The 15,922-nt window shown below is 37.9% G+C and overlaps 2 protein-coding genes and 1 non-coding gene across 3 annotated transcripts; 2 read left to right on the top strand and 1 right to left on the bottom strand.

Moving 5' to 3' along the window:
• Positions 1 to 375: 375 nt before the first annotated feature.
• Positions 376 to 2,894, top strand: LOC116208716 (GDSL esterase/lipase At5g45960-like). Its single transcript, XM_031542264.1, has 6 exons — positions 376 to 693; positions 855 to 917; positions 1,107 to 1,237; positions 1,532 to 1,765; positions 1,885 to 2,152; positions 2,439 to 2,894. Exons 1-6 carry the CDS (start codon positions 465 to 467, stop codon positions 2,639 to 2,641), a joined length of 1,128 nt encoding a protein of 375 aa, XP_031398124.1. The 5' UTR covers positions 376 to 464; the 3' UTR covers positions 2,642 to 2,894.
• A 2,594-nt stretch (positions 2,895 to 5,488) lies between these two features.
• LOC116209102 (GDSL esterase/lipase At5g45960-like) lies at positions 5,489 to 6,483 on the top strand. The gene is made up of 3 exons (XM_031542659.1): positions 5,489 to 5,744; positions 5,973 to 6,076; positions 6,283 to 6,483. The coding sequence occupies exons 1-3, from the start codon at positions 5,489 to 5,491 to the stop codon at positions 6,481 to 6,483; spliced, it is 561 nt and encodes a 186-aa protein (XP_031398519.1).
• A 9,121-nt stretch (positions 6,484 to 15,604) lies between these two features.
• Positions 15,605 to 15,711, bottom strand: LOC116209724. The gene has a single exon (XR_004157317.1). It is a non-coding gene; the product is annotated as a small nucleolar RNA R71 (small nucleolar RNA).
• Positions 15,712 to 15,922: the final 211 nt, after the last annotated feature.

Genomic DNA, 15,922 nt, shown 5'->3' with positions numbered 1-15,922 from the left:
ACATTTGGTGCTACTGATAACTGAAACATCTTATTTACTAGGTGAGGGTGTGTGGCACTGTATTATATTCCTTTTCTTAGAGATATCATTTCATTATTAAGGAAAATAGGATATTTCGAGTAATGTCTTGTATCACTTATCAATCATATGTAGCAGAATGCTACTTATTGGACTTTTACTTTTATGAATTGCAAGTATGGATGCACGAGAGTTGCATGCATCTTATTAAGAAAGACAGTTCTGAAAGTCGAAAGATAGTAACGCTCGGTTGTGAAAGTAATTGGGGTTGGTGTAGCGATCTGGAATGACATCCTTTTAGGCCTATATTTATGATTTATGATCATCCATTTAATACCACACGGGTTCCCACTTCCAGTCCATATGTGTTGCATATATGAGCTAGTCACTCTCTAGGATAATACGCGCAATATTGTCTGCTCGATCTATTTATCGATCATAGAGAAATGAAATCTTCCGCGAGACAACATTTTCAGTTCGTTCGCGACTACCTCCTTCTCTTGTCTCTCCTGTACTTTGCTGGGTGCGTTTCGAATGGTCATGCCACTCCAAAGCAGACACCTTTCAACAACACGATCCCGGCCCTCCTCGTGTTTGGCGACTCGACTGTCGACCCCGGAAACAATGACTACGTTAACACAGTCTTCAAGGGCAATTTTCCACCCTATGGCCGAGATTTTTTTTTTTTGGATAAATGATGAAACTTCATTGATAACAGATGAATTTACATCAGAAACCAATACCATTTTCCTCTATACGGAGTAAAATAAAAAATACCCAAGAGCTACTCCCAAGTCAACTAGTTGCAGTATCAAAATGGTGAAACAATGGCCGAGATTTCACCAATCGTGTAGCCACTGGAAGGTTCACCAATGGCCAACTTCCTACCGATTATATAAGTAAGGCTTCTGCAATTTATACATATTAAAGCCAGACTCTGCACATTATTATGAGTTTCAAGTTTCAGACAAATGCCTACATTGTCCTATACTAATTGGGTTCAATTTAATTGCGTAAAGTACTTTCCGGTTTGAAGACTATGATCATCAATTACTTGTGTCATTTCATTTTTATTTTCTTTTAAACAGTTTCTTATATGGGGGTCAAGGATTACGTGCCTCCCTATCTGAACCAGAGTTTGCACATAGAAGAGCTGATGACGGGAGTTAGCTTTGCCTCGGCTGGATCGGGGTATGACCCGCTCACGCCCACATTGAGTGTACGTTCCCATGCCTATCTGCCTGTCCATATATTTCTGTCCATCACATCATATGACTTTACATCCTCTTCTTTTGATAAAAACATAAGCTATAAAAGTGCATCTACGGTGACACGTGGTTCCCCTGTCTTGGAAGCGGATGGGGCCTGCGTAGACACGCGCATCTGACAATCAGGTTGTGCGTATCCTTATGACCATGTGTCATGCTAGAATTTTCCATGCTTAATAATCAATTGATCTGTTCTTTTTTTTGTCCTGGCAATTAAGATCTCACAAGGCTATTGAATGTTTCAGAATGTGGTACCTCTGCAGAAGCAGCTGGAGTATTTCCAGGAGTACAGGGAAAGACTTGAGGGAGCAATTGGAAAGGAAAAGACAGATGATCTCATAAAAAGGTCGATGTTCTTACTTAGTGCTGGCACGAACGATTTCGCTCTGAATTATTTTACTGCACAGTTACGAAGGATGAGCTTCTCCGCCTCCAATTATGAGAAGTTTGTGCTCCAACATTTCAAGGGGTTCATCCAGGTAAATTATTACTTTTGACAGATCAATCCCATGTAAAGCAGAAGTTGGTCCAGATACGAACTAATACAATGCGGCAACGACTTTTGTAATGTGTTGATTGACTATTTTACATTTGATAGGGGCTATTGAGCCAAGGCGCGACCAAGATAGCCGTGGTGGGTCTGCCTCCGATGGGTTGCTTGCCGGTCATAATAACCTCAAACACCATCCCCCTTACCGGAAGGCAGTGCGTTGAGAGGATTAACTCCGTTTCGAGAGACTACAATACACTTCTTCAGTCCGAATTGCGCCACTTGCAGAGCACCCAACTGAATAAGGAAACAAAAATCTACTATGCTGACATTTATGGTCCTTTGCAAGACATGATCCAAAACCACCAGAGATATGGTAAGTTGGATCCGTTCATCCCCGTTCTTTTTTTTTCGGTTACAATAGAAGGCTCATGACCTAGTACAAGGAAATGAAAAGAAAATCTAAATAAAGGGGCACGGGTAGTCCCACTGATGAAAATCGAACCCGGAACCTCTAGGTTACCAGGTGAGGGTGTTAGTCACTTCAATACACCCCATTTCTCCCGTTGTTCGAAAATTGGAAGTCCTCAACGGTTTTATCCTTAAGGTATATGATGTCATCCGGATTTCAACGGTATCTAATGCTGAAACATATACTGCAGGATTCGAAGTAGTGAGCAGTGGGTGCTGCGGGACTGGTCTTCTTGAAGCATCGTTTTTGTGCAACGCAAAGACGCCAGTGTGCCTGGATGCATCGAAGTACATTTTCTGGGACGCAATCCACCCAACGGACAGGGCATACTACTTGATTTTCCAGGCTTTTCGACCTCTGATCGATTTCATCATCGAGGACTTGACTAGTTAGAGTCTGTAACACCCTAATTATGGCCGAAAACTAAGATGTATTATATCATAATGTTAACTAATACGTACTTGGTCCTCTCGTGTATATATGTACATGTCACTTAATTATCTCATTAGTGTGAAATATCTATGCTTGCTAAAGAAGCAAAGCCACTCAGACCTCAGACTTTCTTGTATTGGTGTTACTTGTAATAACGACTTCTACTTCGTAGAATTGTCCTCAACATCTCTATATCTTGATTATATTTCTTTTCGGTGTGCACCTTAGTATTCAGAAGTCGAACAAGCTCCGATTAATCCAATTCGAGCGGAGTCGGTCCACTATGGAGCAAAGTAAAAACAAGAACTGCTTAACGGGAAAAATGGAAAACAACAAAGATGAAAACAATGCGCGCACAAAGCAGTGACATGAGCTAAAAAAGTGGATTACCCAGGCGAAGGCTTGCGATCGAGAAGCAACGTACATCAGTTATATGCAGCAATTTCGTTCTTTTTTTCTAATCATTATATGTAACTTGATTTCAATAAAACTTTATATATTTTTATTATAAGAGGGATGCATATAATTAATCGAGGATACAAAAAGAGAAAATAAAAAGATAAAGTGTTGAGAAAATAACAAATTTATTATTAGACTCGCCAATTCGCTCAAAACACCTCGTAGTCTAACAGGAAAAAAGAAGTCTCTAGCCGTACGAGGCCAAATTAATGTCATACATGCATTACCTGGAAACTCATAATTTCCGAAGGAAACTTCTGGTAAATTTTCTTTCGAAAATTTTCGTAGGATCCTTCACCGGAATTCCATAGGGAAAAAAAAGGTTATTTTTCGAGGGAATTTGCGACTTATAGGGGAGGACTAAATAAATGAAGATAGAATATTATTCTATTATTAAGAAAATACGGTATTTTAAGTAATATTCTATCAATCGTATAGTAATCAAGTGCCATTCATTGGACTTTAATAGGGATGGTACGTAATGGAATGGGTATAGTATGACTAGCTATTGTTAGAAGCAAATTACTGAATCCCTAAGATCACACATGATGAATCCGTCGAGAAATCGATCAGTCGGAAGCATACCTGAATCCATAGTGTACGGTTGTATCGGGTTCGTGGTTTTTCAAGCTGGTATGTTAAGAGTGTGGGCTGTTTGATTCCTTGGGTAATGGGGCCTCTGTATATCGCTCTATTTAACGTATGGCTCAGGGACCATAAACCTGCAAATTGCACTTTAGTGTATGAGGTTTATGTAATTCTAATTCCGGCCATCGTAGAATTAGCAATTACACTTTTGATATCTACACATTAATCTTATATTTTACCGAGATATAGAGAAGGCCAATTGTCTTTAATTTTATTAAATCACTCAATTCGTGCCTATTAATAGGATAACACATAATACATAATGTGAATACATATGTCGGACCACATCATTGAAATAAAATTCAACAGCTATGTCCTTTCGTATCCTTGCCCTTCGATGAATGTTCTTAAAATTTTGAGGTGAAACTTCCAAACTGACAAAATTTTATATGCGTGGGGAAGGAGGAAAGTGTTGATAGTTCCATGGTGGCCTAAAGATCGAACGCACAGGAGTAAAAGATAATGACTCTATACAATGACTCACAAATTACAGTGGACTGATTTAAATATTTATGGGTTAAGTGGTAAGAATATTTTTTGTAGGGGGAGTGGAATAGCCTCTCTTTCAACTCCATTTTATTATTTGGTTGCACATGTAAAAATTGAAATCATCAATTCATTGGGATGGTCATTTTCTTAACTTGATGGAATGAATATTCCTCGAAAAAAGTTGAGGAATATTCATTTTATCAATGCAATTAATTTAAACATAAAATGAAAAAGATGAATTGTATGCTTTATTATTTAGAATAATATTTTTTTTAATCTGGCATAAGATTTTAATCATATTTCTTCATTTATACCGTAGTAATTAAAAATCACAAATTTTTCTCCTAATCTCCTTATATTAAATTCTATTAAACTCATTCCATTCTATTCTTCTTCTTTTTTAAAATTTTTTTTCTCGAACTCATTCTATTCTATTCCACCATATTATATAGAACCTAAGGTGAAAAAAAAGAAATAAATTAATTAATAGATACTCCCAATTGATATGATTCCAATATAAAATCAAATTTAAATCTCTAAAATTTAAGCCAACATAATCATTCGTTCTTAAATATAATTTTTTCTAGACAAAATATTATCTCCAACACAATTCCATCCCACTCATTTAATGGGTACCGACTAAAAGGCCATCTTCCACCCTTTAATAGAGGTATTATCTTTCCTTCAATTTTAATGGAGACTTAAGGGCGTAGTAAGAGAAAATAGGAAGTTAAATAAAGTGGCACATTTGGTCCCACTGATAAAATCAAATCTGAAATATCTTATTTACCATGAGAGGGTGTGTGGCACTGTACTGTATTCCCTTTCTTAGAAATATTATTTCATTATTAAGGAAAATAAGATATTTCAAGTAATGTCTTTCATCACTTATCAATCATATGTAGCAGAGTGCCACTTATTGGACTTTTACTTTTATGAGTTACAAGTACGGATGCACGAGAGTTGCATCTTATTAAGAGAGACAGTTCTGAAAGTCGAAAGATAGTAACAATCGGTTGTGAAAGTAATTGGGGTTGGTGTAGCGATCTGGAATGTCATCCTTTTAGGCCTGTATTTATGATTTATGATCAACCATTTAATACCACACAGGTTCCAACTTCCAGTCCATCTGTATGATATATATGAGCTAGTCACTCTCCAGGATAATACGCACAATATTGTCTGCTCGATCTATTTATCGATCATAGAGAAATGAAATCTTCCACCGGACAACATTTTCAGTTCGTTCGCGACTACCTCCTTCACTGGTCTCTCCTGTACTTTGCTGGCTGTGTTTCGAATGATCATACCACTACAAAGCAGAGGCCTTTCAACAACACGATCCCAGCCCTCCTTGTGTTTGGCCACTCGACTGTCTACCCCGGAAACAATGACTACGTTAACACAGTCTTTAAGGGAAATTTTCCACCCTATGGCCGAGATTTCGCCAATCATGTAGCGCTGGAAGGTTCACCAACAGCTAACTTCCTACCGGTTATATGAGTAAGGCTTCTGCAATTTATACATATTAAGCCGGACTTGGTACATTATTATAACTTTTAAGTTTTAGACAAATGCCTACATTGTATTATACTAATTGGATTCAATTTTATTGCGTAAAGTACTTTCAGGATTGAAGGGTATGATCATCAATTACTTGTGTTTTTGTTTTTTTGTTTTTTTTCCTTTTAAACAGTTTCATATGCAGGGGTCAAGGATTACCTGCCTCCCTATCTGAACCAGAGTTCGCACATAGAAGAGCTGATGACCGGAGTTAGCTTTTGCCTCGGCTGGATCGAGGTATGACCCGCTCACGAGTCACGTCCGCATTGAGTGTACGTTCCGCTGCCTATCTGCCTGTCCATATATGTCTATCCATCTTATCCTATGAATTTCCAATGTTTCCATGCTGTTCTTTTGATAAAAGCATTTGCTTTATTCCTTAATAAATCAATCAATTACATGTTCTTATTATCATGGCAACTAATTAAAATCTTATGTTTCAGAATGCAATACCTCTGCCGCAACAGCTGGAGCTTTTCCAAGAGTACAGGAAAAGGCTTGAGGATGTAGCTGGGAAGGAAAAGACTAATGATTTCGTAAAAAAGTCAGTTTTCTTAGTTAGTACCGGCATGAACGATTTTGCTTTGAATTATTTCACTGCACAGTTACGAAGGTTGGACTTTTCCATCTCCTATTACGAGTAGTTTGCGCTCCAACATTTTAAAGAGTTCATTCAGGTAAATTATTCGTTAGGCAGCATACAGCCATGTAGAACAGAAGTTGGACACACCGAATTAATAAACCATTTACACATGAGAAGACTGGCATGTGATAATTTTGTGATTCAACGATGATCTATTCTTTTCCAAGAACTATTGAACTAAGGAGCGATCAGCATAGCCGTGGTGGGGCTGCCTCCAATTGGTTGCTTGCCGTTCATAATAACCTTAAATACAATCGCCCTCACCGGCGGGCAGTGCAATGAGAGGATTAACTCTGTTGCGAGAGACTACAATGTGCTTCTTCAGTCGGAATTACGCCGCTTGCAGATGGGCAGCCAGCAAATCATGAAAAAAAAAAATCTACTATGCTGATATTTACGAGCCTTTGCAAGGCATGATCCAAAACCACCAAAAATATGGTAAGTCATCAGATTGCGTACCGCATTACTCCTCTTTAAAGAAATATTACAGCAAATTTTGCCAATGAACAATTAAGTGTATCTATCTCCTAAAAGTTTAAACTAGTACAGCAGTTTTGTTATAACTCAAAACTGATAACTGCTTCTTGGCCCTATGCCAACTTCCCAAGGGCAATTGATGCTTAAAGGTTAAGACGCAAAACTAGTCCGACCCGTTCATTGGCGGGCTTGAGCAGCAGCACACTGGGCCTGCCACATCGGGACCAGATAAAGTTCTGAGTAACGATTGAATTTCAGGTCCGTCCTATAGTCTCCACTAACAGGACCAACCTGGGTCCTGGATAAGTTTATATATGTATGGTATTTCGACCAGCCCATTGTTAGAAGACCTCAATGGTTATACAAAGAAGTATATATGATTCTTTATCCAGATTTTAATCGGATTTTATGCTGCAACAAATATACAGGATTTGAAGAAGTGAGCCGTGGATGCTGCGGGACTGGTCTTACTCTGGGACTCAATCCACCCCACGGACAAGGCATATTACTTAATTTTCCAAGCTTTTCGTCCTCTAATTGATTTCATCATCAAGGACTTGGCTAGTTAGAGAAAGCATGTAACCCGCTAATTATGGCCGAAAATACGTATCGTATATATACTGACTGAAACATTCAAACATTTTAGCTATGATATCTTGCATCATCTTATTAAAAAATAAATTTCTTTTCATTTAATAAATGTCATTTTTCTTTTTATTGGGAGACAAGCCCCTTTGTCATTTAATAACAATCTTTTTATATTATAATCATTTTATAAAGTTTCATGATGTGTCACGTTTTATTGGACTCTATCATGTGCCCCACCAATCCCACATTAGTTGTCTAAGGGGGAGATTTGGGATTTATATGTAAGGCCTAAGGACCTCATAAGCAGCCAGCACTTTTAAGTGACGGGCCCGACGAAGACGTTACATATACTGTCAAAGTCGACCCTTGCCCACAATTATGCAGGATTGCGGGTAGGCGTTCTAGGGGCTACCCACGAGCCCGAGTCCGTGGGAGGTATGTGTTGGACTTTGGCCCAGAGACCAGCGAGGACGCTGAGGCTAAAATGGGGAGTTTACATATGGTATCAAAGCATTTATGGAGTGTCCTAATAGAAGTTTATATCTATCTTTATTTAATGGACCACAACTTTTTTTTTTTGCCTCAATTTTGAGTCAATACTTTTTGTATGCTGTTCCTTTATAATATTTTCAGAAATAAAAAAAAATCAAATTTTATAATAAAAAACATGGATTTATCATAAATGGGGAAAAGTACAAGAAACGCTTTGTAGTTTAAGCTTGAGACAAATTGGACTGTGTGATTTTTCAATAGACAAATAATACCATGTGGTTCACTTCGTGAGACATAATGTACATTACCATTAATTTTTTCGTCACTTTTGGTACTCAAACTTCTCTTTTTACCATTATTACCCTTAAACTTTCAACTTTTTTTCAATTTGGTCCTAAACTTCGAGGGAAAAAAAAAGGGGGAAGGGGCTAGAGCCGTCGGTTGGCAACCCCGACCCCATCACCGAGGTCGCATGCACCCACAGAGGATGTCGGCGACCATAGAGGTGGGGTCGGAGTCGACAATCGGAGACCCCGACTCCACCCTCAAAGTTTCTGACGTCCTCAATGGGTGTCAGCAACCTTGGTGGTGGGGTCGAGGTCGCCGATCGATGGCCCAAGCCCAAGCCTCTTCCTCCCTTTTTTTTCGAAATTTAGGATCAAATTGCAAAAAAGTTAAAAATTTGAGGGTAATAATGACAAAAAGAAAAGTTTGAGGACCAAAAGTGATGAAAAATTAACGGCGAAATCCATTATGTCTCACGAAATGAACCACAAGGTGTTATTTGTCCTTAGAAAAATTACATGGTTCAATTTGTCTCAAACTCAAACCACAAGGGGGATTTTTGTACTTTTCTCTTATAAAAAAGATGGATTGAACTTCAATTGGAGAGAGGGGCTACGCTAGCTTGTTCACCGGCCACCATAACAACGGTGAGGTTGCTGATAGACTCTGTGGTTGCCCATGACTTCGCTCGGGTTACGGTGTGATGAGCAACAATAGCCTAGATCTCCATCCTTCTCTTGTTCGACAAGAGAGAAGGTGAAGGAGAACTATGCTACAGTGGCTCATCTTGAGCCACCACAGTGCAGTGGAAATCATCAAAGACCACAGAGAAAGAGGGAAGAAAATGGGAGTTGCAGTGGCTTGCTGCTGGCCTCCGTAACCTAAGGCGATGTTGCCAACCACCTTTATGGTCATCGACGACCTCACTGAGACGGTGGCACGCCAACGAGCCATTATAGGCCCTCTTCTTCTTTGTTGTCCTCACAATGGTAACTCCTCTCTCTATCTCTCTCTGGTTCTCTTTGTAGTCCCTTCTATGAAATGGAGACTATCTATGATTTTAAGAAAATAAAACTCGGTATATTGGGTGCAAATAAGTAGTAATCACATCTTAGTTGAGTGAATTAGCTCGAAATAAGTAAGTTAAAGAGGCCATTGACCTAGTATAATGAAAGAAAAATCCTAAATAACTAATAAAGGGACACATGTAGTCTTACTATGTATCGAACCTGCGATATTTAGGTCCATGGGCGAAGTCGAGTGCCACTACACTTAAACAAGCTTAATTCAATTAAGTTTTAAAATTTCCATTTCAACAGTTAATTGAAGTTATCAAAAAACACTTTACTTTTCTATTATAATCCATTTTTTTTATGCATCTGATCCTTTACCCAATGGTTCCTTGTTTTAGTCATTTTCCTTTTTCTCTATTGGTGCTCATCCTGTACCTTAACTTATTCTTTTATTTTCACCTTTTTTTTTATCGAATTCTCTATTACTGAAAATTCAGGTTTTAGTTCTCAAAAGTAAGTTATTCTTTTTATTTTCATCTTAATGCTTTCTTTTTTCGCTTTCAATAATGTCTTTAAACGTTACATATTATGTTTATCTTAGTTTTTGTATAATCTAATTCAAAAAGCATAGCATGATATCTTTGAAATAATACTTTCTTTCAAAATATTAAAAGTAATAGAAAAAAGGACAGAAACTAGAGAGGGAGAAAGGGGTGATGCCAATGATTGGATCTTAGCCAAGCATTGTCTCGAGTGAGGTTGGCGGCAACTTTTCTTGCGACGCGCTATATATTTCGATTGGTCATTGCATCTACATGTGTTCCCCGACTCTCTCTTAGTGAAGAGAGGGATGGGGACATAATGAAATATTGTTGGTGGTCTCATTTGCACGTTGGTGTCTGCCTTTATGCTCACTATTGAATATAACCCATGCGATGCACGTGAATTATACAATCGCACAGGAATTATACATTACAATATGAGATTTTATTTGATATAAATCAATGTAATCAATTTATAGAAGTCAATTCTGAATATACAATTAATTTTCTCTACCTAATATTGTATATTGAGGATTAAAAATTGATTAATCATTAATAAGTACATTCAGTATGTCATGGTGTTAATGATAAATTTCAAAATCAAAGAAAAGTTAAGCTCATGTGTAGCAGCTTTGTCAACAAAGTAATTTTAAGAGATAAAGTAGAGAAATTTATTTATCATGTTACATTCACAAGAAAGGGTATTAATTTCTATAGTAAAAAATTAACATTTCGATCGCTTTGCATCTCACCAAAATAAACAAGTAAATAAATAAAAAAATAATTCAAAGTAAAGTGTATAAATAACATTTTAGGGAAATGACAGTGTATTAAGTGTGGAACTTAATCAATTTGGCAGTTGATAAAATGAAAATCGTGTGAGAAATGGAATGTCATGAAAGAGGTATTCAACCCATGGAATTGTATTAAATTTTGGTGCTATTTATTAATTGATTGATATGAAACTTATGCAAGTATAATTATATGAAAATAAAGAGGGGTAAGTTAATATGATATATATAATCTTTTTATAATTGAATTAAATATACTTTAATGGGGTTGATGTACTATATAGGATATTTTTAATATTGACTTAAAGTACACTATGCCATGTGGATGGCTCGAGAGGACTCCATTGTTACTCTCTTTTAGCTTAATTATATAGATATGGGGCCGCATCCTTTTCTAGCCTCAGTCCTTTTAATTTAAATATTTTGTAAATTTTGATTTGTTATATATTTTTTATTTGAAAAAAGTTCAATATTAGTGTTTTTGAGGGGAAAAATATAAAACTAAAGGGAACAAACAAAATGATGGGATTGGTCTCATGAGGACAAAATTATGGGATTGGTCTCAAGAGGATGTTACATTTCTAGGTATGCATCTTACTATCTAAAAGTCCAACGAATCCTAACTAATCTAATTTAAATTAAGTCGGTCCATTAAGGGATAAATCTGTCCCAATTGTTGATTTTTCCATTCACAAAATTCAAATTCGAAACCTTATTTAAGAGAAATTAGCGCAAATTACCATTTAAACCAACGATGGTGGTCTCATAAGTTTTAGAAGAGCTTTAAAAACAAACTATCTTTCGCCGAACAAAATTTTTAGAGCAATCTCAAAGAATGGAGCATAGTGGCGTACGTTTTATCCTAGTAACCAAGCGGTTCTAGATTCAAGACCAAGTGTGATTATTCATGCCCTTTTAATAAGCTGTTAGGATTTTTATTTTATTGTACTAGGTTTATGAGCTCCCTTGTGACCGAAAAAAATATTGAGAGATAAGACCAAGCTTAGGCCAGATTCTAACATAAACTATAATATAAATTAGCAGTATCGTTTTCACTAATAAAGCGATGAATTTTTTTACGAATGAGATTAGGTGTGTTTTGAAATAGAGTCATGCAACAATATCAATACAAAAAAAGCTCAAAATAGAATACCAGATACAAGTTTTCTGAAAACTTTGTAAAGACAAGATTAATGGACAATTCTCTGTCAAATTGTATTACTGATAAGAACATGTACATATAGGCCAAGTGCCAGCTATTAACTAGGAAACTATAGATAACTAGCCTAAAATATGTATATGTACATAATGACGCAAGATACTCAGAATATTCTTGCTTGATTGTCAAGAATCGTAATATATCGTAATACTCCCCCTCAAGTTGGAGCGTGAGGATTCCGAACGCCCAACTTGCTGAGGAGAAAACGGAATCTATCTCGACCTAAGGCCTTAGTGAAAATGTCCGCCGGTTGATGCTTTGTGGAGACGTGAGCGGTAGTGATGATGTTTGAGCGAATATGATCTCGAATGAAATGGCAATCAATCTCAATGTGCTTGGTCCGTTCATGGAATACCGGATTGGCAGCAATATGCAAAGCTGCTTGTTTGTCGCAAAAGAGTTTTGTAGGCCGAGATGAGTGAACACCGAGAGAAGACAGTAGACTGCGTAACCAAATTACTTCACTGACTGTAGCAGCCATTGCCCTGTATTCAGCTTCAGCAGAGGAACGAGAAACAGTGGTCTGTTTCTTTGTCTTCCAGGATATAGGACTCCCTCCAAGAGTGATGAAATAGCCAGTCAGAGACCGTCGTGTCATGGGGCAACTGGCCCAATCAGAGTCGCAGAAGGCAGAGAGCTCAAAAGAATCTGGCCGGAGAAAAATGCCTTGTCCAGGCGACTGCTTGATATAGCGTAGTATTCTAAGAGCTGCATCCCAATGATCCTGTCGAGGGTCTTGCATGAACTGAGTTAAAATTTGAACAGAATAACTAAGCTCCGGCCTTGTTATTGTGAGATAGAGAAGCCGTCCAACTAGGCGGCGATAACGACCCGGATCGGAGAAAACGGCCCCTGAATCGGACGCGAGATGATGATTCTGCTCCATAGGGAAATCAGAGGGCCGTGATCCTAACATCCCGCATTCAGATAAAATATCTATGGCATACTTGTGCTGGTAGAGAAATAACCCCGAATTCATGCGAGAGACCTCAATGCCAAGGAAGTATCGCAAAAAACCTAAGTCTTTGATGCGGAAGCATGACTTGAGATATTCCTTGAATGAGGTACAATGTCTAGACGAGTTCCCAGCAATGATGAGATCATCCACATAAACAAGTACCGAAAGGAACACCGTACCTCTAGAAAAGGTGAAAAGTGAGTGATCTGCTCCAGATTGTTTGAAGCCGAAAGCATACAAGGCATCAGTAAGTTTAGAAAACCAGTTTCGAGATGCCTGGCGAAGTCCATATAGAGACTTATGCAGTCGACAAACTTGTCCTGGTTGAACAGTACCGAGACCAGGTGGAGGAGACATGTATACTTCTTCGCATAGATCACCATGAAGAAAGGCATTATGGACATCCATTTGGTGGATCTCCCATTGCTTGGCGACTGCTACAGCAAGAAAACAGCGGACTGTCACGAGTTTGGCGACTGGAGCAAAAGTTTCGTGAAAATCGATCCCTTCAACCTGTGTGAACCCTTTCGCTACAAGGCGAGCTTTGTAACGCTCAATAGATCCGTCAGCTCGCCGCTTAATCTTATAGACCCATTTACAACTGATGGGTTTCTTGCCCTGAGGTAATGAAGAAAGAGTCCATGTTCCATTTAACTCGAGTGCTCGTAGTTCCTCGTTCATTGCTGCCTGCCATCGAGGGTCTCTGACAGCATCTTGATATGTCTGAGGCTCTGTATCAGAGTCTATAGCCGCCAGAAAAGAAACATATTTATCAGTAGCACCTGAATAAGACAAATATTGCTTGATTGGATAGGACGTACCTGTGGAGTATGATGGAACAGGTGAGGCCAAGTGTCGAGGGGGGTAATGTGTGACAGTGTTGATAAGGGCATATTATACTCATATTTTATTGTGCAATTCATGTTAAATTATTATTAATTTTATAGAAATTATAAGAAGTCGGTGCTTAATTATGTGTAATTTGATATTGTAGGTCTTTGAGGACTTAGATGGAATTACGAGCAATATTGAGGAGTTTTGCGCAATTTGGAGCCAGCATATATCTTTCGGAAATCTTTTTTTTGTTGTGGATATAAATACTCCTCATAACAAGATTAGGAAACCCTAGGGGGGGAGCCATCTTTCACCATTCTTTTAACCTAGAGAGTTTTTGGAGAGGGTCTTGTCTGGAGCCGTCACCTGGATCAATTGATTTGAAGCGAAGAATTGTGGAAGAGATAATTCCTTAAAGGAATTGTTGGGTTTTTGTTTTAGGATTCAATATCTTGAGTTTACTGCTGAATATGAATTCTATTGCAATGACTCCTTGGAATTATAATTGTGTTTTCAATTCCATGATATTCTAAGCTTCTTTTGTGGGAATATGATGAAACCCTAGGTAGCTAATATGATGATTGTCGCCATGTTATAGGATTAATAGATGTGTTGATGATTCATTATTGCAATTCCTATAATTTCAATTTTAATTCTTAATTGGTTATAATTGTTAGAAACACTATTGATACGGGAGTTGATATAGTGTTTGTTAGGAATTCTTGATTAGACTAATTAGTTAAATGCGATAGCTGCGTTAATTAGTTTAATTAGAGATTATCCAGGGATTAATGCAATGTTTCTAGTTAGTTATTCGCTAAGACATTAGGGATAATTAATTTAGGGCATTAGACAATCATAGCACTGGAAGGTGTATGATTATAATTTAGAGTCCACTATTAATTAGAGATGCGGGAGCTGATTGATTAATTAGAGGTTTAAGACTTTAATTTTAAAGGCTTGATAAACTCACTTGAATAATCACATAGCTATCAGTCTATATAACATGATGGCAATCTGATTAGTGAAACTAGGGTGGATTCTGTTTTTCCCACTTTCAATTGATATATTTTCGTACAATTCTCTTTCTGCTCTTTGTGACGATTTAGGTTGATTAGTAGTTAATTAGTTAATTCTCTTAATTTGATTGCTTAGATAATAATAGAATCTAATATAGGTTTAGTACTTAATTAATCCTTGTGGGATCGACACTCTATTCATCACTATATTACTTGATCTGACCCAGTACACTTGCTGGTAGAATTTGAGCTTATTTTTATATATATTTGCAAAGGGATCAAGTTTTTGGCGCCGTTGCCGGGGATTAACTTAATATTAGACCACCTTTAGTTCTATTGTTAATTTAGGCGCACTTTACTGTGTGTTTATTTCTTGTTCTCTTTGCAGGTATTCTATGCGCAGGAGTAGAAGTGCTGAACTTCTACCATTAGATCCTGAGATAGAGCGCACCTTGCATCGGTTGAGAAGAGAGAACAGAAGAAGGGAAGAATTGCAGGTAGTTGAGATGGCAGATGATGACATCAACCGCCAAATACAGGGTGCTGCCAGAGCACTTCGAGACTATGCAGTACCTACTATTATGGGTTCTGCGATCAGAAGGCCCACTATTCCAGCTAATAACTTTGAACTGAAGCCAGCACTCATCCAGATGGTTCAATCAAATCAGTTTGGAGGATATCCCAACGAGAGTCCTGATGAGCATATTGCAGGATTCCTCCAATACTGTAACACGGTAAAGATGAATAATGTCACTGATGATGTTATTAGATTACAGCTTTTCCTTTCTCGCTTAGGGATAAAGCGAGAGCCTGGTTCAATTCACTGCCACAAGAGTCCATCACCACCTGGGCTGACCTTTCATCTAAGTTTCTCAGGAGATTTTTCCCACCAGCTAGGACTGCAAGATTGAGGAACGAAATCACTAACTTCACCAAGTTCAATGGTGAATCACTTTATGAGGCATGGGAGAGATTCAAGGAGGCAATCAGAAAGTGCCCACATCACGGATTGCCAGATAATCTCCTAATTGAGGTCTTCTATCTTAGCCTGGATGATACATTGAGGTCTCTAGTAGATGCTGCAGCAGGAGGCGCACTGATGGGTAAGAATTATGATGAAGCAAGTGCTTTGATAGAAGAGATGGCCTCCAGTGCACATAATTGGCAGAATGAAAGAAGTAAATCAAGAGTGGCATCAGTCAATGACATGGACACTATTGCT

This window comes from Punica granatum, chromosome 5 (genome assembly GCF_007655135.1).
Source record: "Punica granatum isolate Tunisia-2019 chromosome 5, ASM765513v2, whole genome shotgun sequence".
Classification (NCBI taxonomy): domain Eukaryota; kingdom Viridiplantae; phylum Streptophyta; class Magnoliopsida; order Myrtales; family Lythraceae; genus Punica; species Punica granatum.
This window is presented reverse-complemented; position numbering and strand designations above follow the sequence as displayed.